The sequence below is a fragment of the Antedon bifida genome, chromosome 4 (genome assembly GCF_963402885.1).
Source record: "Antedon bifida chromosome 4, ecAntBifi1.1, whole genome shotgun sequence".
NCBI lineage: Eukaryota > Metazoa > Echinodermata > Crinoidea > Comatulida > Antedonidae > Antedon > Antedon bifida.
The window spans coordinates 25,916,731-25,941,787 of NC_136229.1; the positions used below are offsets into that span (position 1 = coordinate 25,916,731).

Sequence of the window (25,057 nt, forward strand, 5' to 3'; positions counted from 1 at the left end):
GGCAAATGGAGTGTTAATTAAAATAAATTATTATTAATATTATTTGTACAAAATGCTCCTATTTTTAAATTGTATTTATTATTTCTCTTTTCTTTCCAAAAATGTTTATAAAATTCCATTGACTAACATAAATTATAAACAATTTTTTCATCAGAGTGTTATGAGGAAATATCTAAACTTGTCGGAGAAATTGAAAAATCTCGAAAGATTAATGATATAGTGGACAGTTTAAGAAGCTCATACCTTGGCTCTGTTGACCCACTTACTGTTGATGAACCAACCACTATCAGCATTGAATTCTCCAAGTTGACCCATGTAACAGCAGTGGATATCGTTAATAGAGGATCAGGATCGTACAAATTTGTAGTTTCTTACATACCTTTGGGAAGCACATCAGCAGTAGCTCTAAGAGACAATGACAATGTAATAATTGTAAGTACAACTTATTTTAGTTTTAGATCTAGAGCATTACAGACATTCAATTTCCATCATCATTGTATCATTCGCTAAGAGGGCAATATAATCTTATAATTATTTAAACAAATATCAGCTCAGTTACCTGTTAAAAAATAGATTATCCAAATATAAAATACATGGATGCTTGCGTAAACTAGAAAGCCACTCCGAGAATGCATACCTCCGCCTACTGTAAAGTTCTCCTACATAAGATTTCTCTAGGAAAAAATATATATATATATTTTTGTGTGTTTTAATGCTGTTTGTGATTTAGGCTAATTTCACTACAAGCTTGTGTATGCGAGTTTGGTGTAATGGTTATGTAACAAGCATTTCAATTAACAATAGCTTTAGTTGACTAACAATAGAACAGCAACGCGAAAATCAAAGAAGGTGTACATTAAATCAAATTATGTTTTAAAATTACAAATCACAAATTATAACTCTTGCCTCTTGTACAAAAGTTTTTTGGACAAGTAGTTCTCGAGAAAATGCAATTTCAGTTTACTTATTACTTTAAGACTGCTCGCCGGCTTTTGAAAAATTCTGTCCTATCTTTTAACACTAGCAGGTCTGAAAAATTTATATTAAAAAGTGGTCCAGAATTGGGACCATGGTAATCCTGCTAATAAACAAACAAACAGACAAACAAACACACGCGATCGATTACATAAACCTCCTTGGCTGAGGTAAATTAACTAAGGCACAGCCAGATATTTAGATCAATACCCATGTGATAGCATGTTAATAACATTAATACATCCATGATATATACATTATACGTACATGTTAAAGAAAACATTTTAACATAAAATCCATGACCAAAACATCAAACAGGTTAATTTTAATAACTTGATTCACAAATATAACATTTCTTATCCTAATATTACATTTGTACCTTTTTTACAGCAATTCCATGTTGACATAAGTTCTGAAATGAAGAAGTTTGATCTACCTGGAACTGGACTTGAAAATATCAAATCAATTTCTTTAAGAATTTTAGATATTAATGCAACGCCAGATTTCTCCTTTACTGTGGAACTACGTGGATGTGCAACTAATGGTACGTTAATTTTAATTTCAAATAAATTTCATGAATGTTGATTTACTGTAAATATAGAATTACATTTTTCACTCAAAAGTTTCTTTCAACTATCTAAAATGTATTATTTAAAAAAGAAACATGCAATGGAAACCAAATGCATCTAAATGTTGTCCAAGGATAGGACTGTACTTTTGTTTTGCAAAATATAAAAAAGGTTATTTTACTAAATAAATGTATTAAATTATTATGTTTATATTCCATCAATTACTTGAAGTAATATGAAGCTTTTGTATAGTTACAATAATAAATTATGCTTTCTTTTTTGTAGTTCCAATAACAACAGTAATGCCAACAACCACTACTGAAATGCCTACAACCACCACAGAGATGCCAACAACCACCACAGAGATGCCAACAACCACTACAGAGATGCCACCAACCACAGAAATGCCAACAACCACAACAGAGATGCCACCAACAACAGCAATGTCAACAACCACAACAGAGATTCCACCAACAACAGCAATGCCAACAACCACTACAGAGATGTCACCAACAACAAAGATGCCAACAACCACAACAGAGATGCCACCAACAACAAAGATGCCAACAACCACAACAGAGATGCCACCAACAACCACAACAGAGATGCCACCAACAACAAAGATGCCAACAACCACAACAGAGATGCCACCAACAACCACAACAGAGATGCCACCAACAACCACAACAGAAATGCCACCAACAACCACAACAGAAATGCCACCAACAACCACAACAGAAATGCCACCAACAACCACCACAATGCAGCCAACAACCACTACTGAGATGCCAACAACAACTACTGAGATGCCAACAACCACAACAGAGATGCCAACAACCACAACAATGCTGTCAACTACAGTGTTAGGTAAATTAATATATTATTTTTTTATTATCATTTAATTGATTATCTGGCAACTAACTTTAAATACAATATACAAGAATAGAAATTGAAAGGGAATAAAGTTACTCACTACTTACTAGTTTGCCACGATGAAATTCATACAATTGACTTCTTAAAAAGTATTTTTTATTTATTAGAATGCGTTGAACCTCTGCGTCAAATTAAGGAAGGCTTGGAAAAACTACGAACAACCAATGATGGTAAAGGTGCAGAATCCATTACTAGTGGATGGGATATTACCCCAAATGATTGGTTAAAGGTTACTTACACACAGCCATTAAGAGTAACAGGAATTGATATCAAGAGTGAAGGTGAAGGAAGTGTGTCTTTTACAGTAAAATATGCACGCAAGGGAGATGAGGATTTGACAACAATTGTAGATGATAGCGATACTCCTGTGGTAAGTTATAACTTAAAATTGGTAAGTTTAGCCCTAAGCTTAGGTCAACAGTTTGTCCTTCCCTTGCAAGTTCTCAGTGATTAACATCTGTCTGTGACGTTTTTGGGACTACAGTAAAAAAAAATTCCTATGTTTTCAGTACCACTTTAATTTTTAATACTCTACAAAATCTAAATTGTCATTGAAGTAATGTAGGGCGTTTATCTTCCTACAATATGGGAGACACAACATAAACGAGAAGTCCAGCCATCTTAGTTGGTATTTAAAAATTAAAAGGATTAAAATTAAAGGAAAATAAAACAGTTTGACAGTAACACAAATTTGACAAATATAATTGTGTGATTCATATGCCTATAGGTTTTTGAAAAAGATCTTACTGGCAGCAACAGAGTCCTATTCCCTGGAGATGGAATTAAGGATGTAACTGATGTAGAAATTGTGATTGAGAGTGTGTCAGATGGCATATTATCGGTAACACTTGAATTTGTTGGATGTATTGAGTATGGTAAGTTTTTAGATTTAAACTTATATGACCTATTTTTGTGATAAGGGTTTTTCACAGTACTTATTTGCTATACTGTAAGTTCATTGTCTTCAAAAATGTATTTACTATGATTTGTTGTCAACCCCTATGATTAAAGATGTTAATGAATTGAATTATGAATATTAAACAGTATGAATAATTTCACATTTAGTCTTTTAAAATATTTATTTCTATTTACAGAACCTACAACGCAAACAACAACAGAGCTGCCAACAACCACAACAGTGCTTCCAACAACAGAGATGCCACCAACAACCACTACAGTGCTGCCAACAACAGAGATGCCTCCAACAACCACAACAATTCTGCCAACAACAGAGATGCCGCCAACAACAGTGATGCCAACAACCACAACTGAGATGCCACCAACAACAGTGATGCCAACAACCACAACTGAGATGCCACCAACAACAGTGATGCCAACAACCACAACAGAGATGCCAACTACTACTGAAATTATTACTACAACAATAAGTAATTTTGTTTTAGCAGATCATAGAAATAGTTTTTGAAAAAAAATAATTTGCTAAATAAAGTTTTTTTTTAAAACTAATATTGTTGTGGTACATTTAAGTTTTTATAATTATATTGATATTATATAATTAAAAATGCCATTATTATATAATAGAGGTAATAATCAATTTACTAAATCAAGTATTATATAAATAATAAATAAATTTGTATTCAAATTCAGTTTGTGGAGAAGAGTGCAACTGCGATGCTGGTTGTGATATTTCTACCGATGAGGCTCCTTGTCCTGTTGTAGAGCACTGTAACCATTGTCCTTGTGAAGATGGTTATTATCGTGATGACACCTGGGGTATGTGTATACGTACTACAGATGAGTGTCCATGCGAATACAAGGGACAAACATACAGTGTAAGTTGTTATAAATAGTTTGGAAGTATTCTAATTTCCTTTCGTGTGTCTGTTCTTGATTGATTCAGGTGCTTCTCATTACAGATTTGCGACAACTTAGGTCAGGTCAATCAATGTGTCTTCAGTCGTCACCTGGACCTAGACCATCAAACCTATGTGTCTAGGTGGAAATCCCTATTACTGTATCAGTCAGTACCTGTTAAAACATCTTCAACATAAAATAGACGCTGAAATTTGTTTAATTGTAAAACAAGAGATAAATGTATAAATTAAAAAATGTCTTTATGTATTATTATTTATTCCTACCTAATTCTGTCTCGTTTGGTATGGTATGAACCAACCTTACTATATTATTGTTTTGATATGTTTCTTATAGTATAATGAAGTATTCTGGGAAGGTGAATGCTCTAGGTGTGTATGCAATGCTGAGGGAAAGACTGAATGTAACGATGATTGCCGTCTGTCGGAAGAAATATGTGCTGAAGTATGTACCAGTACTGTAGTTCATTCACTATAAATGTATATTGACTTGAAACTGTCGTGATGTCTAATAATTTTAATAATATAATGTGTACAGTTTAGATTCTACTCAAGCAAATTATGACACCAAATCCAGACTTAGACTTAGATTAAATTTCTATCATTAATCTCTAAATCTTCTTCTCTTAAAAAATTAATTTTTATGTATATAAACAGTGTAATTATATTATTTATATAGGCCTATATATAATTTTTTTTTTCTTATTGAACAATGTAGACATACTATGTATATATCAGTTACAATTTTTGAAATGATAAAAAATATTTTTTTTTTCAGCGTGGTATGGTTCTTTCTACTGTAGGATGCTGTCAATGTTTGCCACAAACAACTACATTAACAACAACAATTGTTACAACAGAGGCACCAACAACCACTACACAAACAACTACAACAGAAACAACAACAACTCGACCAAGAACAACCACGATAAGGCCAACAACAACAATTATGCCTACAAAATCAGTGACAACAGAACAGCCAACTACCAAGGTTACTACAGTAACGGAAACAACTACTAAAATCGAAACCACTCGGTACACAACAACAGAAAGCACAACAGAAATAACTACAGTAATTACCACTGAAAAACCACCACCGACAACAGAGATGCCAACGACCACAACAGAGATGCCAACAACCACAACAGAGATGCCACCAACCACTACAGAGATGCCAACAACCACTACAGAGATGCCTACAACCACAACCGAAATGCCTACAACCACAACAGAGATGCCACCAACCACAACGATGATCCAGCCAACCACATATATGGGTAAATAAGTATAAAATACTGCAACTCAAATTACAAAATAATAGTAACTATATGACAATGTAAATTCTATTTTTAGTCTTCAATTTTATAAATAAATGCTTGTGTTATCTTCAAATCTTCATTAGAATGCGTTGAACCTCTACGTCAACTTAAGGAAGGCTTGGAAAATCTTAGAGAAATAAATAATGAAGAAGATGTAGATTCAGAAACTACCACATCTGGATGGAGTATTGTTATTAATGATTGGCTAAAGGTTACTTATACTCAACCATTGAGAGTAACAGGAGTTGATATCAAGAGTCAAGCTGAAGGAAGTGTGTCTTTTACAGTTCAGTATGCACAAAAGGGAGATGTGGATTTCACCACCATTGTTGATAATAATGGTGATCCAGTGGTGAGTTTGTGTAGTTGTTTGGAAAAGGTATTACAAGACTTGTAGATACCTTAGGAACCCCATGTGCAGCATGTGTAGTATTTTCTCCATTCAAATTTATATTATAAGTCTAGTTGATGTGACATGTTAATGGCGACAGCTCATGAACAAATACAAAATTCTTGTTTTTTATTCCTGCTTTAAACAACAACTACAATCTACATCTCCAGGTTTTCGACAAAGACCTTACTGGAAACAACGTAAACGATAGAGTGCTATTCAGTGGAGAAGGAATTAAGGATGTAATCAAGATAGAAATTACAGTTGTAGATGTATCAGAAGGCATGTCAGTGACAGTGGAATTTGTTGGATGTATTGAGTATGGTAAGTTTTAAATGTCTCTAAAAGAGTAAAATTGTTTTTTTAACGTAAGCGTTTATTTCACGAATCATATTTACCTAGCTGAAACTTTCAAATTATACTTTACTGTGATATATCATTATTTTCAATGCTGTTTAGAAGTTGTATTTTGAACAATCAGAATCTTAAAGAACTCCTAAATATTTTGTTTATGTCGAAAATCCTGTGTATAAATTTGTCCTGGGAGCAGGATTGTCACCTTTGAGAGGGATAATGAATTAATTCACTTCTGATTATCTATGTCAATTTGCCTAAATATGTACACAAAGTCTAAAACCATGTGTTTTTTTTTACAGAACCTACAACCCAAACCACAACAGAGATGCCAACAACCACAACAGAGATGCCAACAACAGAGATGCCACCAACAACCACAACAATTCTGCCAACAACAGAGATGCCACCAACAACCACAACAATTCTTCCAACAACAGAAATGCCACCAACAACCACAACAATTCTGCCAACAACAGAGATGCCACCAACAACCACAACAATTCTGCCAACAACAGAGATGCCACCAACAACCACAACAATTCTGCCAACAACAGAGATGCCACCAACAACCACAACAATTCTGCCAACAACAGAAATGCCACCAACAACTACAACAATTCTGCCAACTACAGAGATGCCGCCAACAACCACAACAGAGATGCCAACTACCACAACTGAAATGCCAACAACCACAACAATGATGCCTACTACAAAAACGACCATTAAAACAACTGGTGAGTTTAATAAGTAATACTGTATATTAATAAGACATATCTTTAAAACAGTGTTATTGATAGTGTTCACTCATCTGAAAATAGTCATTCTTATAACCAGAAACCCTATTTAATGTTTTAAAATGTCTGTATACTCTTTGAGGTGCATTCTGAATTCAGACATTTTAATGGATACTTATTTCTTGAAGGAAATTGCTTTATCCACCCATTATTTCCTCCATGATCCACCCTTCTCCCTTGCTATCTCTTTATATAAACTGCCTCAATATGATCATTATGTGTTAGGTTATTGTTTAAAGTTTCAATAACTTTATATCTGACACCTTTTCTTTAATTGTGTATCCTAGAAGTGACCACGACTCCTATGTCCACAACAAAGATTACAACTGTACGAACAACGAATATGCCAACAACAATGTTGCCAACTACCACAACAACTACAACCACAATGCAGCCAACAACCACGACAGAAATGCCTACAACCACAACCGAAATGCCTACAACCACAACAGAGATGCCACCAACCACAACGATGATCCAGCCAACCACATATATGGGTAAATAAATATAAAATACTGCAACTCAAATTACAAAATAATAGTAACTAAATGACAATTTAAATTCTATTTTTAGTCTTTAATTTTATAAATAAGTGCTTGGGTTATCTTCAAATCTTCATTAGAATGCGTTGAACCTCTACGTCAACTTAAGGAAGGCTTGGAAAATCTTAGAGAAATAAATAATGAAGAAGATGTAGATTCAGAAACTACCACATCTGGATGGAGTATTGTTATTAATGATTGGCTAAAGGTTACTTATACTCAACCATTGAGAGTAACAGGAGTTGATATCAAGAGTCAAGCTGAAGGAAGTGTGTCTTTTACAGTTCAGTATGCACAAAAGGGAGATGTGGATTTCACCACCATTGTTGATAATAATGGTGATCCAGTGGTGAGTTTTTATGTTGTTTGGAAAAGGTATTACAAGACTTGTAGATACCTTAGGAACCCCATGTGCAGCATGTTCAGTATGTTCTCCATTCAAATTTATATTATAAGTCTAGTTGATGTGACATGTTAATGGCGACAGCTCATGAACAAATACAAAATTCTTGTTTTTTATTTCTGCTTTAAACAACAACTACAATCTACATCTCCAGGTTTTCAACAAAGACCTTACTGGAAACAACGTAAACGATAGAGTGCTATTTAGTGGAGAAGGAATTAAGGATGTAATCAAGATAGAAATTACAGTTGTAGATGTATCAGAAGGCATGTCAGTGACAGTGGAATTTGTTGGATGTATTGAGTATGGTAAGTTTTAAATGTCTTTAAAATAGTAAATTTTTTTTTTTAAGTTTTTTTAAACGTAAGCATTTATTTCACAAATCATATTTGCCTATCTGAAACTTTCAAATTACACTTTACATCACATTACATCATTAATTTCAATGTTATTTAGAAATTGTAATATGAACAATCAAAATCTTTTGTTTATGTAGAGAATTGTGTGTTTACATTTGTCCTGTGAGCAGGATTGACACCTTTGAGAGGGATAATGAATGAATTCACTTCTGATTATCTATGTCAATTTCCTAAATTTATACAGACATTTTAAAAGCGTGTTTTTTTCCTTTTACAGAACCTACAACCCAAACCACAACAGAGATGCCAACTACCACCACAGAGATGCCAACTACCACCACAGAGATGCCAACTACCACCACAGAAATGCCACCAACAACCACAACAATTCTGCCAACAACAGAGATGCCGCCAACAACCACAACAATTCTGCCAACAACAGAGATGCCGCCAACAACCACAACAATCCTGCCAACAACAGAGATGCCGCCAACAACCACAACAATTCTGCCAACAACAGAGATGCCACCAACAACCACAACCATTCAGCCAACAACAGAGATGCCACCAACAACCACAACAATGCAGCCAACAACAACCACAATGCAGCCAACAACCACGACAGAAATGCCAACAACCACAACAGAGATGCCAACAACCACAATCACCACTATGATTACAACTGAACCAGTTACTACAACAGTGATGCCAACAACCACACAAACGTCAACATATACAACCGTCACTACACCATCACCTACAACAATGATTGTAGAAACTACAACTTCCAAGATGACAACATCAGCAGAAACAACTGAAGGTTAGATTATTTTTATAGTTATCAGTGTATTAATTGCTGCTTGCCATATGCATTGTGTATTTTATTTATAAAACAAGGTTTTTTTTTCTATTATATTAGATTATTTATTATTATTATAATTATATTATTATCTGAGGTGGTCCCACTCTCCTCAATTATCAAGATCCGTGCTCTATTTGCCGGTAGATGGTACTTTCTTACATAAAATACTGCCATCCGAATTTTCCAACATACAGATTTGTCGTTTATTTTAGGACCTTGTAGAAAATCTCTTGGAGTTGATGCTTTGACCTCTCCACTTGATGTCAAGCGCTACCTGGATGGTGTTTTGGATTCCGATGACACAAGTCTTATTGATAGTGATAGTCCTTGGTCACCATCTTTGAACACTGATGTTGATGGTGAATTGTTGGTGCGGTTCAGTAAGCCAATTCAATTAATGGGAGTCGACGTCCAAGGTGAAGGTTCTGATGATGGAATAAACTTTGTTGTCTCTTATCAAGAGCCAAATAATGAAGAATGGATTGACATAAATGTGGAAACAGTAAGTTTTGTAGTTTTTATTAAAGGACAACTTGACCGAGGACCATATTTTAACAACGTATTAGGGATGTACATATGATTCCAGAACCATCGCTAGATTAAGTATACCGCCGCAAAATCTAACAAATCAAAACTATACTTAACTGTGAAATGATCCAAACATCATTTAATCAATCAAAGTCTACTGTATGTGTTCATACAATATGGTTTTCTATGTGATAATATTTAGGTGGGTAATACTTATGTCCCTAGGGTCTATATCTAGTAAAGTTTCATTTAGTAAGTTTAAAGGATTATAGCAGAGATCGTCATATATTATGATATACTTATTACTTTGCTTGATAACAAATGAGACCAAGGAGAGAATCTGGAGAGTTGCTGCATTGGCACAGTATATCAAATTTTTCGTGTGCAGGCTTCTCTAAAATCACCTACCCAGGTAAAACCTTAAGATTCAGATACCTGAATTACCTTGGAGCAGTCCATATTACACTATAACTGCATGACTGTCCTTTACAGTACTCTTGAAAATGTGATAATAATTTATGATCAATTTTTTTTACTTTTTCAGTTCAACATTGATTCAGCTGATTATTCTAATGTTCTTAATTTTGACATTGAGCTCAACATGGTAAAGGCACTTAAAATAAGTGTTTCTTCCAGCAGTCCTGTAACCTTCAGAGCTAATTTGATTGGTTGCTTAGCTAACGGTATTTACTGTTTTCAGTTATTTAGTTTATATAAATACATAATTTTTATTTAATTTTATACTTTAACGTTTAGTTTAATGCTCTCTTCAAGCGAGGTTTATGATCTTATGAAATTATTAGAAGATATAAAAACAAATCTTATTTAATTCTTATTTACAGATTCTACATTCGAATTTGGAGTATTTTACTACAATTTTTAGTTATTTATTCAATTCCATTTTTAATTTAATCTTTTAATTCGGAATCTATTTTTTTTATTACAAATTGAAACCAAATAAAGTATGAGTGATGGAGTACATGACGTGCTCTTATCTCAAAATAAGAGCATTTTTTAGTCATATAATACAGCACTTTTTCTACTAACATTGAGACTAATACATTTTCATTTTCAGTATACTGTAATTAACCGAACCTTAAGGAAGAACAGTGACCTAAAACAGATTGAGAAAGAAAGATTCTATGTGCCATTACAGTAATAAAGACACATATTTTTTTTTTTTTAGTTGAGACAACCACTGAGACCACAACAACTAAAGAATCTACTACAGTCTCACCAACAACTACTCACGTAATGACAACAGAGAAAACCACTACTGTATTACCAACAACCAGAATAACTACCGAGTCTACAACTATGTCAGTTACAACACCAATGGAAACCACAGGTATACTAAGTGATTACATGATATTACATCTGTAGTAATAATCCAAAACCAAAACATAGTTTACCATATTGACCTGAAAATTGTGAATGATCTGTATCAAACCTTCTTACATCAAATTACTACTTATTCATTGAATAACACTCATCAGATAATAAGTAGTATGGTTGATAATAATAATGAATGGTTATGAGATGAATAAGGAGAATATTTATATGTTATAAACTATAAAGACATTCTAACATTGTTTCTGTTTGTACAGAGCCTGCTTGTTATGAACCACTGACTGAAGAAGATGCAGAAGATGATCGAACTTCAAGTCCTGGTACTGGTTCTTCACTTGATGAAGGATTTATACCAGATGTTTCTGAAGGAGCATGGGTTGAAACAACATTCCTCTATCCTGTTCAATTGGCTGCTATTGTGTTTGAAGATGTTGGAAGTGGCATTGTCAGTGCCATACAGGTGACATTCTTCAGAGGAGATTTGTCAGTTGAAGCAAGAACGGTAAATAATGTTTTCTTTCAAATTTGTATGCAAGAGTTTTTTATTATGTTGTCTTGTAAATTGTATTTCCATTGTAAACAAAAATTACTCCAGTACAACAAAGGTATCTTTTAATCAACACACAGAGAGATAATCATCTATTATTTTATAACCATGTTTATTCATGTACTAAATATATGTGCAATTATCAACAAACAAAAAGGAACACCAAAGATTCATTTTGGTACTGTGTTCACCTGGCCTAAAACTGAAACAAGTTCTATTATGTTTTTAATTGTTAGAGTTATGAAGTGGATTCACCAGTTGTCAGACTAGATGGATTAGTTGGTCCATTAGATAAAGTGAAGATTGTATTTACAAGTCCCGGAGAAGAACCTGTAGCTGTGAAATTTAGCTTCCGTGGTTGTAGAGTTGAGGGTAAGTATCTATTTTGTGCAATATAATATCTTAATTATGAATTTAATTGTTGCCAAGTAAGCAAGTTTTCAAACATCATGATAAGTGTTTAAAGTAATGTGGACCTTCAAGGTCCTTTGGAGAAAGTTGTATATGAATATTACCTGGTTTATTTAGTACTATTTCTATGGTTGGTTATAAAGATACCAAATAACAGTTAATTTTGACACTCTCTGTAACATACATTATATTATTTCTTGTCAGTTACAACTGAGACAACTCATGTTACAACAACAACCGAAACTACAACCAGGAAACCAACAACTCCATTGCGTACAACTACCATTTCCACAACCAAGACTACACCGTATGTTACAACCAAGGAAGAAACAACCATATCACCAACAACAACTGTAACCACTGTAACAACTATGACACCAACTGAGACAACGACCAAGGTTACCACTGCAACTCCGACAGAAACGACCGTTGTTGTTACAACAGAAACACCAACTACCACAATGACAACAACCAGAACCACAGCTGTCACAACTGAGAAACGTGAGTATTATAGACATTCGGTTTCACAAGCTAAACCTTACCTATAGTTATGCTTGTCTCTTATGTGAGTATTGACTTAATTGGAGTGCGGTTGTAGCTTAGTGGTGACGATGATGAAGTAACTAAATTATATTATATTGTTTTTTAACCATATTTGATAGTGTTTATCACTGAATACTAACAGTTTTACCATATTTAAATGCTTTATTTGTTTGTTTTACAGCAACGACAGTACCTTCAACCACTGAGTCATGTAAGTTTAGAATAATTTGTTTACCAAATATGTCTAGCCTACAAAACTTTAATTTGCAAACTCAAAATTCGCAATATTTACAGTCACGTGAATCTCCAGACAACATGACAGCCTCGACTGCTAGGATTAAAACTAAAAGGATCATTCCATTTCTACTTGCTTGCTTTTTCTTTGCTGATTTCCCTTTGATTAAGATAAATGTAGTTAATGTATGCAATTTTTTACTTTTCTTTCAGATTGTATGTACAATGGCGTTAGATATTCGGTATGTCCTAATCTAACTACTTCAATGTCTATTTTTTCATAATGTTAAATGTAGCCTAGATGTTCTAATAATGGTCCTCAACAGATTTACAATCAAAAGAGTAAATCATCTTGAAAAGAACAACCAATTGATATTGAACCATTATTGGCATATTGTGTGTTGTGCTTTGTCAAAGCTATCAATAGAATCGGTCAACGAGAGAGAAATCATAGGCCTATCCTGCTGTACTACACCACGCCTTCCCCTCATAAATGTTTTTGTTTAATCACACAGTCATTGATTCACCTCATATTTTGTTTGACTCTTAATTTTAATTGAATAAGACTTACTCATACTAATTTGTGTATTATTTTATTAGCCTGGTGAAACCATACCTAATAATGACCCATGTAGTACCGAAATCTGTACCTATGATGGAATTCAGGATGAGAGAGTTGAATGTGAACCACTTGACTGTCCAAATGTAACTATTTTTATACGTTCAATCTTTCAAAAGTACATTACTATTACATAAAGATCTAGGTAACAATAACACTAATATGACACCATAGAGACTTAGCTGGTTATGCTTTGGCATGATCTATGCTTAAAATAAATAGTATTGCATGCTTTCTTTATCTAAGCCATACTTTATTTCCTGGTGTCCTACAAACCTAATTTTACTAGTAATGATTCGCCATACAGACCTTTGTTCAATATTATCATTTTATATATTATTAAACACATCATTGATTGAGAGTCAACCTCATGACTATATACAGTTACATTTAATTAATTTTCTTTTTTTTTTCCAGGGAAAACCTGTTACTCTCGAAGGTGAATGCTGTCCAGTATGCGGTACGAATTGTTTGCTTTTCTCTGTTTTTTTTCTTTATAGTTACAAATTAGTTAAATTTACTATAAATGCCACATTAGTTCATTGAAACATATAATATTATTTTGATAATTTACCTTAATTTATTTGGTTAATACTACCCAAACCCGTCAATAACCTCAAGAAAAACAGATGATGTATGCATATCAACATGCTTAGGATTTTTTATGCATCAACGTTTCTGTGTATAGTGACTTAAAAAAATGAGAAGGATTGAATTTTTCAAACTACAGTGTAGTGCTGCAACAGGTCGTACGACCAAAGTCAACGCGAAACAAAATAGTGTACATAAACATATCATATAGATTAATCGTCAAATTTTTACTAAAATATTTTCCAGGCCTGGAAAATCATGGAATAATTTGAGGGATTTTTTTATATTGGAAACCATTTGTACAATTATTTTACTTTAAACCCATGACACCGGTCATGTAAAATTGTTCGAAGTTATGGAAAGTCTACAAATTATTTTACTTTACCCCATTAAACTTGTCATGTAAATCTGTTCAAAAGGTATTGAAAATCTATAAAACAATACTTCTGAAACTACACTTCTTTTCTCAATAATAAACTCCACTCTTTAAGCTCGGAGACCAGTCCTATCAAAAGGCTGGTCCCACTAAAGTATATTTTTCATTTATTCAGAAACTAATAATAACTAATACCTGTGTAGGCCTATTAAAATAACATTAGATAGTGCAGAATACAATCCTCTTCATCTACAGTTCATTAAGCTCGGTCTACACTATCAAATTAGTTTGACAAAAACAGTATGATGTGCCCAAACATGGTAGTGATATACCCCCAAATATGGTAGTTATATACCCCCAAATATGGTAGTGATATGATATCATCATGTTCATATATGGGCACCCCAAATGTTTTTGTCACATAACATTTGATATTGTAGACCAAGCTTTACTTACAAGGTCATGTCCATCACCTTCTTTAACTTGTAGTAAAACTATTAGAAATATGCCTTTTCATAGCAATTTGTATAGAGTTACATTTACTGTTCATATTAGACTCTTTTCTCCAACGCTATTGTATACTGCTAGTTTTTGTGTTGGAGACTTTCTCTTATTTATCTGTAGTGCCTCTCCAAAATTCTGCATTTGTCACTGCCCAATACCTGAACAGTTTATGTAGGCTTGTACAATGTTTTTGTTTATTAGAATTTCAAATGCATTTAATAATCGATCGTCAGTAGCCCTAGTTATATCTTTTAGTCATGGTCATTTTTTCTTTCCATTTTTGTTCTAAATTTCAAAGTCAATTTTTAGGACTTTTTTCTACATTCAAATGCAATGGATAGCTTGCAAATAGCTTAGGCGAATTTATTTTGTTACCAATGCAATATCTTTAATTACAGACGTCAACAAATGTGATGTACATACAGAGTATGAAGAAGAGTTTACAGTGGATGACTGCGTCGCATCTGAACCACTCATCAAGACGTCATGCGCTGGTCGTTGCCAGTCAACAAGTAACACCACAACCACTGCGCCATACCTCGAGTCCAACTGTAACTGTTGCAAACCGATATCAACCTCTAAGGCTACCTTGGAACTGTCTTGCGCAGGTGAAAGAATTGAGACATTGGAGTACTACGTGATCGAAGCATGCAGTTGTGAGTTATGTGAAGACATAAACAATGAAGACTTGGTCAGCAATATGGGCTTCGTAAACGGAGAAGAGTTACCCTAAATAAAGAGAATAACATTTAATTTAAATATTTATTTTAAAACCCTTCCATTCCTATTTTGTTTAAATTTAACAGATTGTAACAGTTTAATTTGAGTACAGTATTATTAATTTTAAAATGAAATAAAAATTGACAAAAGTGAAAATTGAAAATACAGAGAAACCAGTCTGTACTCTTTATAAATAAGATTTATTTAACTGTGTATGTACCACACACAAAAGCTAGAGCCAGCGGAGCAGTAACCTTCAACAATGAAGTTTGCTCCTAAATGGAAAAAGAAGAAGTGTGATGAAGTTCATATGATAATCGATAGGCCTAAAATTAATTAACACATTGATTTAAATAACAATTAACAATACCCACAAAAAAATACCAAGGAAGAAACAAGAATAAATAAAATAAAACTAATGAAATACAGTAATAAGACCTTAATCTATGTTTTATCATTTTGTCATTGTTTAATTAGACAACCTTATATTGAATAAATTTCATTCCAAGCATTAGGTATTGTCTGTGTGCTTTCTGTTGTTGTTCATTCATCAGTTGAAAATTATTTCCGTTTGTTTTCATTGGCATATAAATTATACATAGAAATTGTGTTTGCTCTGAGATATACATAAGTGTCACTATATAAAAAAGTGTCACAAGAATTAAGTGCACGAATGGCAGCTGGATAAAAACTATTACAAAACATATTTGTATGAGAAATGATGAAAACTGTTGCAATGAGATGACAAATAATTATTATCGAATTTAAGATTTTAATAAAAAAAATATGCCAACTTGTGTTTTTGAATCAATCGTATTGAATATATAATAATATAATAATAATACACACATTTACCAAATACATTGTATAAGAAAAGGTATTTTATTTCAACCAAATATCTGTTTTATCGTCATCTTGTTCTCTGGTTGTTATATTTTGGGGTTAATTTCAAATTATCTACAACATTGTACTGTGTTTTTCATCAATTTGATCAGTTATACCAATTAATATTCAAAATAAGTAACAAAGTGAAATGTGTACTTTTGTATGTGCATTCCAAATTTCTATAGTTATATCTGCGAACCGAGGATCGTGGATATAGTATAATGATTGTGTTTGTCTTCTCTTGTCGTATGTATAGGTCAATGATTGTGTTTGCCTATTTTAACTTTTATTTGTAACTCACAACCTTTTCAACTTCACTTCCCAAGCCACAATTAAGACATAGTTTATAAGCACGATACATCAAATTATAATTATAAAATAGTTTATCCATTATGTAACTGGCGAGTTACTCGCTGTTTGATGCTTTTGAAAAAAATTACCATTCGAACAAAATAAAATAAATAATGTAGGACATAAATTATTTTCATTCAATTATTTAATTTATTATGGTTGCTTTATCGCAAAAATCAAATTATAATACAGAACCCGATTTAGGGATTGCTATCAGTAGTGGAAGAAACAAAATGTGTTGAAATAGTGGTAGATATAAAATAATAACATAATTATACCTTATTTAATAATCATTCATTTCATGGAGGAAAAAAATCGGTTTTAAATTCTGGAAAGATATTATTATAATTGCACAGTGCACAAACCTGATTTTGCTTTTTTCAATTAGCTTGTATGTTGTTCAATAAATTCCCTTTGCACATGCCAACTGTTGTTTATGTTATCACTGACTATATGCACAAAAAAACAAAGAAACGGTCATGAATTCAGGGTGTGGGGAAAATAAGCAGCCTTATTGGACGTTATGGACATTCATGAGTGAACTACTGCCATTATCACCAGACTGAGATCAATATTAATTATGCTGATGCCGTATATGATAACCTGAGTTTTCGACATGTATATTTTATTTGTTTCCCCTTAAAACTGCCGGCGGCCACGTGCGTTGATCGGAGTGACACAGCAATAGTAAGATTGCAAATTAGGTAGGCCACCAATAGGTGTCTAATTGAGAAATTACCAGGTGCATAGTGCATGATTTAAATTACAATTGTGTAGGTTATACAAGTTACGTTAATCACAGGCAACTCGGAATTAAAATGCATTAATTCAATATGTAGGCCTAAAATGTGGACATTTCTTATCGAAAGAACATCAATTTTACATAGATAAGTACAGTACTGTTGTTATTACAACTACAATAGTTACCAATGACTGCAGTAAAATTCATATCTCACAAAAAAAAACATTTTAATAAATGCTATAGCCCTACCCGGGGCTACCCTTTAAGTCACAGAAACTTATCAATTTTACATAGATAAGTGCTGTACAGTACTATTGCTATTACAACTACAATAGTTACCAATTAAAGGATTGTAATCAGTAAAATTCATATCTTTACCAAAAAATTGCTATACCCGGAGCTTCCCTTTAAGTATAGAAACTTCCTAACTTTATTGAACATGTCCGAAATCCACTTTGGTACACCGAATATACCTCCATCATGCATGTGACGTGTGTGCGCGAATTTTGTATTTTTGGTGTATTCATTCTCTGAGAGACTGTAATAATAAGAAGGAAATAATGTAAGGATGGGGTGGATGCTTACTATGATTATAACACTTTTTCTCTAGCCTAGCAAGGATATTATTAGGCCTAGGCTAGGCCTTTTTAAGTATGTCAGGCCTATCCCTAACTAGCCTAGGCCTAGGCTACTACAGCCTACAACAGGCCTGTTTTAGTTCAACCGGTGAGACTACTATCTAGGCCTAGGCCTCAAGAGGGGGAGTAGGCTGGTAGGAATAGTCCAAGTAGGCAAACAAAGTAGTCTATCTACCAATAATATAGGCTAGCTAGGCCAACCTACACTGTGTAGTAGTTTTAGCCTAGGCTAGCTGGGTGGGGCCTAGCTAGCTAGAGGCTACTACTAGGAGCCTAGTAGGCCTACCTACCTACTAGGCCTAGGCCCTAGAGCTTTTAATTATCTAGGAGAAAAAAGAAAGGAGGGATTGGGAGGACTTGTTGGCTAGTAAGTAGGCCTATGTTATGACTGTGTTCTTAATCTTGGTCAGTGATATTCTAGGCCTAGTCGAGAACCTTTCAATGTTCATTAATTTCATAGCATAAATAAAATCACCTTTCCTGCTGGAGCTGAATCACCAACGTCTGACAATATTTTATTTTCAACAGAAAAGACAAAAAATGTCAATTTTCAGTGCGAATTGTGTTCTACCCCCAAGTGACCATGTGACCACTTGCGAAAAAAATGGAGAACTTGTTTATAGACAAACAGATGAAGCAAACCAATCATTTAACCAGGAAGCACTGTTCCAGGTAGGTTTAGTTCTGCCAAGGCAATCTAAAAACAGTACACTGAGCTCACCTTGCCAAGATAGGAACTCGTAATAGTCTTTTGATCTTATGTCTGGCTACTACAAATACCAATAGTACTCTCCTACTACTGTATGTACATCTGTTAATGCACTTGTCAATTGTATGACCCACCATACGACCACTGGGAGAGGTGCGTCATTTGTCCGATGTGCGTCATACCTTAGGAATACCATAACGCACCTGTGCGTCAAAAATGTGACTTACATTTAGGTGACCATGACGCACTGTGACCATGTTTTTTATGATATTTTGAGTGGTAAAGTGACTAACATTGTTAGTTTGGGCAATTTGCTTCCTCAAATGTTTGTCCTCAAACAGACACTGAGCCGTGGAAAATCTGTGCATACAGTTCTGTTGGTATTGTTGCAGCCAGATATAAGATCAAAAGAGCATCTTGACAAGGCGAGCTTAGCGTCCTGTTGTTTGATTACCTTGATGCTAGTAAAGCAAAAATAATAAAAAGTTTGTTTGTTTGTTTGTTTTATTGGTTTTTCCACACATTTTAAAATAAAAAAATTACAAAGTTCACTTTTTATGATTTATTTTTTAGAAAAGTAATTACCCAACAGTTGAACTGGAAGTTGAAAGTTTACGTTCCTTGGCAACTGAAAACAATGTAAAGTCCGCATTTTTGACGTGTGAGGAGACAAGATGGAAACGAGCTATGCAAGCATGGCATGAACAAGGATTGTGTGGTGTCTTAGAAATGATAGCTGATGAAGACAGTGATTCAAGTGAGTATTTGATAATGAACCTTGACCTCACTGACAACAATTTTATTAAATATGAAATTACATTATTGGTGGTGTAAGTGAGTTATGATGACCTGGTATTCATATCCGAATCATTTTCCAGCATAATTTCCCAGTTAAGGACACATCTTTGAGGACTCGAAAAAGTTTCTCCTTATTAACGTTGTCCCCTGAATAGAGGTTGACAGTGGTGTTAAAACATCCATTGCCTCTTGCCCATTTCAGGGTTATCCCTTTAATAGTAAATGTGCAATAACCTGCAACTTGCAGCCTACTGGGCTGAATTGCACGCACACAGGTGGGTTTCTACTAAAAAAACTTTTCACAAATTCCAGAATACACACATAAATGCATAACCTAAAGTCCAGTCTAAACTATCAAACTAGTTTGAAAAAAAAAAGTGTAATGGGCCCAAATATGGTAGTGATATGACATCATCGTGTACATACATACATACACATCTCATTTTATTCATGTAAAGTTTAGAGTATGAAAGGGTTCAGATGATATGACTCATTTTTCATTCTGTCTGCACCACACAATTCCAAAAGTTATTTAAATTTGTACATATATTTCAGCTATTTAGGTTTTTAAAATTATTACAGGTACTAGCTGGACCCCATGGCTAGCCTGTGCAAGTTTAGCAGTAGTCCGCTGGCTCAACTCACTCCATGGATCTCTTTATCCACATTTAGTGGTAAGTTATTTGTTTGTACTTTGGATACTTATTTGATCTGCCCGATGCCAGAAAGTTAATAAATTGATATAATATTAAATTAATTATTCAATCACTGTGTTATTAATTAATTCACTTTCACATAATCTTAGACGGTTTTTTTTTTCAGCTATCTAGTGAAGATATGATTTCAGAATTTACGTCAATTCGTAATTGGAAAAAGTCAGAGATATGTGCATTTGCATGGCATCCGCACACACCCAAATGTGCTATTGCACTCAAAGACAACTCTGTTAAAATATTTTCTGGAAAAAGGTAATACTCAAATCTGCTGAACTCTATTTGCACAATTTTTGCAAACAATATTACTGTATACCCATTAAAAAACAACTTTGAATACTTTCTTGGGGCAATATATATTTGAACACTACCATTAAGGTGATATTAGGTGCTCTAATGTAATAAATATTTACCCTAAATCATCAAATAAAAATCCCCAAAAACCCCAAAAGCTATGTATAACTTTACTTATGAGTATACTCAACTTAACAACTCATTTTAATATTGAGTGCTCCAGCTTTAAGCATCGTGCTCATCAATTTCATACTGATGCTCTGATTTAAGTATGCAACAGCATTCCAATATTATATAAAATCCCTGTACAGTATTATTTGATTTGATTGAATACTATTATTAGGCTTTTTATTGGTTTACAGTGAAATTGTGTCTAATCTTAAACATCGCCTTCAACAAAGTGTGTCTGCCTTGGCCTGGAAACACCACTCTGCCTCAGTGCTAGCTGTTGCTTGTAAAACATGTATCCTAATTTGGAGAGTTGATCCTTCATCATTATCAACAAGGTACTAATATTTTAGGGTTGACATTTAATTCTGGTGTACAATATCTAGTAATATAATATCTCCTGGAGGCACCCTACAGTACAATCTCTTATCTTCTGTCAACTAAAGTTTTGGTACCATTCTATAGTGACCACCAGGTAGAATTTCTTCATCAGTACTTCTATGAATAGATGACTTGGGAGCAGGAAAGCTAGTTAAACAAATTTTTTTATGATAAACAAGGCCATCAGGCCTTGTCTCTTGAAAATCGCAGATGTGCTACAAATTGCACTCTTAACACAATCAGGTATGCTGTAGTGTGCTGTTTTCATCTTTGCTTGTAGGAGTTTACCAAAATGTAAGTGTGCTGTAAATCGCACACCTCAAGGCCATTTTAGGGGTGTGTTAAGTGATCACACTCTTATGCTTCATTTCTGAATCTCTAAATCACTGAAAACATTTTTCAGTTCAATCGGAGTGAAACTTGCATTATACATATGCCAGTTGTTTGTCTTCACAGCTTTCATGTAATTTGATTCTTTTACGTACCGTTTCATTATTCTTAAAGGCCAGCTGCAAGTGCAGCGCAAGTGCTGGCATACCAAGGTCACGGTCCAGTGACCTCATTAGCATGGGATCCAAAAGGAGGTCTACTTGCATCTGCTTCACCTAGTGATACGGCCATGTTGGTAAGACTCAGACTTATATAATAAGACCATACTGATTAGAGTATAATTATCACCTTTGTGTATAATTGAAGCGGAGTTGTAGCTTGGTGGTTTAGAATCTTGCCTTTCAATTCAAGTGTACTCCCGTGTTCAAATCCTGAATTTTTCTGGTGACAAAAAAAAAACTCCGCTTCCAAAGACTTTGTTTGTGTAAAGCTCCTTATGTTTGTTTTCATTATTTTCGCATAGTTATTTTGTTTTTGATTGCAGATTTGGGATGTTGCAAAAGGTGCATGTACTGTTCTGCGTCGATTTGGTGGCGGAGGAGTATCTCATTTAAGATGGTCACCTGATGGGCAAAGACTTTTTGCAGCTACACCATCGCAAATGTTCAGGTCAGTAAATTTCTAAATGTCTTTGATACAAATTTGTATAAAAAATAGGTATACTTATTAACTAGCTGCATATTGAGATGAAGAGAGTTGCCAATTTGGAAGGTAGTAACCACCTCAATGTCAGACTATTTAATTCCATGTCCCAAACATTGATATCTGGAACAAAAGATTAATTTGAATACTTTGTTCCTTAAACTATATTTTTAGAGTATGGGAAACACAAACATGGCAGTGTGAACGTTGGACACAGTTGAACGGGCGCTGCCAAGCAGCTTGCTGGAGTCCTGATGGCAGAATGATGTTGTTTGCAACTGAGAATGAACCAATCATATACTCTCTTAAATTCAACAAAGAAAGTACAACGGATCTGATTGGTGGATCAAAAGCAGCCATTGTTTGCGCTGACCTATCAGAAATTGCTTTTGATCAGGAAGATGAAGTTATCAAGTATGTTTATTTTTTTAGTAAAATGTGTGCATACTGTTTGTAATATGGAGAGTCGATCAACAGAATGAATAAATAAATAAAATGAAAATAATTATATTTAATTTTATTTTATTTTCCAAAGGATTGGAGGCCTTGTACAAGATATGGTTTTGAATGAGACTGGAGAGAGATTAGCTGTATCATTCAAGCCTAATGAGAAAAATGATAACCTGTCAAGTTTGGTGGCGCTGTTTAATGTCCGACAAATGCAACTACTTGAGCTCATTCCAATGTAAGTTTTACAACTGAAAAGAAATTTGAGAGAAAAATTATTTGTATTTATTTAATAATTTATCATTGTTGACAAAAAATGTTTTTCTATTTCTGACTTTCTGTTTTTAAAACGTTTTCATAAATCAAAAAGTATAATAACTGCGAGTCCTTTATTCATAATATTGTGCAGTTAACCAATTCATAGTTTTTTTGTACAAATCTTACAACAAGATTAAGGTGAACAAATTTGGAAAACATATTGGGAAACTAAAAAATGTGGATGGCAAATAAATCTTAGACATTGGTTTCCCTTTGTGGACAACCACTTGTTATTATATTCTTCTGGCACTGGTGCTATATTTGTACATTATAGTTTACAATATTATTACGTGTGTATAATAATATTTAAGGATGTCGATTTTTTTCCTGGTTTAGTGGTTTTGTTCAAGGTGAACCTGGTAACATTTTGCAGATGTTTAGTTTTGAGCCAACTTTTAACGAAGGTGCATTATTAACAATGGTGAGTATTACTTTACTTTCCATTCCATTCCGATTCACAGGGTATCCTTGTTAATCAGAACTGCCACACTTTCAACCTCTGAAAATATTCATTTCAATGTATGTTTTACAACTGAAAAGAAATTTGAGAGAAAATAATTTGTATTCTTCAGTACATTGTTTTAATTTGGTTATCTTTCTAGGTATGGGAAGATGGTAAAGTTACCTATGTTCCTTTATTTTTTCTGTCTTCACAAGATCTTGACCAACAACAAAACAATTATCTTCATTCGATACCAGATCAGTTTCCACAGCAACAGAATTGATTTGATTTAAACAGGAAATATACCTTCAATGCAGAATTTATTTTGTATTGAATTTCCTTAAAAGTATCTGAATAATATTTATATTAGAAATGCGATTTAATAAAACTTTTCTATTGTTATACATCATGTACACTTTGTCAATTGTAGAATAAACATTAAATAAAACTGAAATATGACCATTTTAGTAAGCATATAATTATTATGTTACTGGTGTAAATAGTATTTTAAGTAAATAATTGACATGCGCAGAATCGCAATTTTTCAGAAAATGACCAAATTTCGACCGTTTTATTTTATGACAAACGTGGTTACTATAACTCTATAACCTCTATAAGATGATGATAATGCAATATATGCGCATATATGGCAATATTAATGCCTTATAATTGAATTTTTTTTTTTTTCGATATTTTGGCCATTTTAAAAAAAATCCCTGTACTATAGGACAGGAAAATTTTCGAAAAGTGACAAAGTTTCGCCCTTTTATTTTTTTACATAACTGATTATTATGACTCTATAAAATGATGATTACGCAATATATGTGCATATATATCAATATTAATGCATTATAATTGAATTTTAAAAAGTCGATATTTTGGCCATTTAAAAAAAATCACTGTACTAGGACAGGAAAATTTTCGAAAAGTGACAATATTTCGCCCTTTTATTTTTTTACATAACTGATTATTATGATTCTATAAAATGATGATTACGCAATATATGCGCATATATGGTAATATTAATGCATTATTATTGAATTTTAAAAAATCGATATTTTGGCCATTTTTGAAAAAATCCCTGTACTATTATAGTACATGTAGGCCTAAATTTTCGAAAAATGACCAAATTTCGCCCTTTTATTTTTTTACATAACTGATTATTATGATTCTATAAAATGATGATTACGCAATATATGCGCATATATGGTAATATTAATGCATTATTATTGAATTTTAAAAAGGCGATATTTTGGCCATTTTTAAAAAAATCCCTCTACTATAGTACAGCAAAATTTTCGAAAAATGACCAAATTTCCCCCTTTTATTTTTTTACATAACTGATTATTATGACTCTATAAATTGATGATTACGAAATAT

The 25,057-nt window shown here is 33.4% G+C and overlaps 2 protein-coding genes across 9 annotated transcripts in view; both read left to right on the plus strand.

The window, feature by feature from the left end:
- Positions 1-16,273, plus strand: part of LOC144840497 (uncharacterized) — a 70,292-nt gene extending 54,019 nt beyond the window's left edge. For 4 of the 8 annotated variants that reach the window (XM_078696320.1, XM_078696316.1, XM_078696319.1 and 1 more), the window contains 25 exons: positions 2,585-2,847; positions 3,205-3,352; positions 3,572-3,708; positions 3,787-3,865; positions 4,086-4,270; positions 4,647-4,754; positions 5,088-5,586; positions 5,712-5,980; positions 6,190-6,343; positions 6,676-7,110; positions 7,458-7,667; positions 7,793-8,061; positions 8,270-8,423; positions 8,752-9,294; positions 9,549-9,838; positions 10,409-10,547; positions 11,051-11,212; positions 11,472-11,716; positions 11,998-12,133; positions 12,377-12,673; positions 12,897-12,926; positions 13,163-13,191; positions 13,550-13,654; positions 13,986-14,028; positions 15,438-16,273. In XM_078696320.1, coding sequence (XP_078552446.1) covers positions 2,585-2,847; positions 3,205-3,352; positions 3,572-3,708; positions 3,787-3,865; positions 4,086-4,270; positions 4,647-4,754; positions 5,088-5,586; positions 5,712-5,980; positions 6,190-6,343; positions 6,676-7,110; positions 7,458-7,667; positions 7,793-8,061; positions 8,270-8,423; positions 8,752-9,294; positions 9,549-9,838; positions 10,409-10,547; positions 11,051-11,212; positions 11,472-11,716; positions 11,998-12,133; positions 12,377-12,673; positions 12,897-12,926; positions 13,163-13,191; positions 13,550-13,654; positions 13,986-14,028; positions 15,438-15,772 — 5,264 coding nt within the window. In that variant the 3' untranslated portion in view covers positions 15,773-16,273. Of the gene's footprint in view, positions 1-154; positions 433-1,365; positions 1,520-1,829; positions 1,964-2,584; positions 2,848-3,204; positions 3,353-3,571; positions 3,709-3,786; positions 3,866-4,085; positions 4,271-4,646; positions 4,755-5,087; positions 5,587-5,711; positions 5,981-6,189; positions 6,344-6,675; positions 7,111-7,457; positions 7,668-7,792; positions 8,062-8,269; positions 8,424-8,751; positions 9,295-9,548; positions 9,839-10,408; positions 10,548-11,050; positions 11,213-11,471; positions 11,717-11,997; positions 12,134-12,376; positions 12,674-12,896; positions 12,927-13,162; positions 13,192-13,549; positions 13,655-13,985; positions 14,029-15,437 lie in introns of all 8 variants that reach the window. The other 4 variants (XM_078696315.1, XM_078696322.1, XM_078696317.1 and 1 more) reach the window with 3 other exon arrangements.
- A 1,907-nt stretch (positions 16,274-18,180) lies between these two features.
- Positions 18,181-24,136, plus strand: LOC144840700 (aladin-like). Its single transcript, XM_078696665.1, has 12 exons — positions 18,181-18,299; positions 18,904-19,047; positions 19,658-19,841; positions 20,465-20,556; positions 20,705-20,850; positions 21,252-21,395; positions 21,943-22,063; positions 22,313-22,437; positions 22,645-22,884; positions 23,006-23,155; positions 23,572-23,656; positions 23,838-24,136. Exons 2-12 carry the CDS (start codon positions 18,916-18,918, stop codon positions 23,958-23,960), a joined length of 1,542 nt encoding a protein of 513 aa, XP_078552791.1. The 5' UTR covers positions 18,181-18,299; positions 18,904-18,915; the 3' UTR covers positions 23,961-24,136.
- The last annotated feature ends 921 nt before the right edge of the window (positions 24,137-25,057 follow it).

Bases quoted from the DNA above. Each gene is read 5' to 3' on its own strand.
- LOC144840700 (XM_078696665.1), top strand. From the start codon at position 18,916: ATGTCAATTTTCAGTGCGAATTGTGTTCTACCCCCAAGTGACCATGTG. The intron at 20,557-20,704 runs GTAAGTTATTTG...TTTTTTTTTCAG, and splicing joins CTCTTTATCCACATTTAGTG to CTATCTAGTGAAGATATGAT. The intron at 20,851-21,251 runs GTAATACTCAAA...ATTGGTTTACAG, and splicing joins AAAATATTTTCTGGAAAAAG to TGAAATTGTGTCTAATCTTA.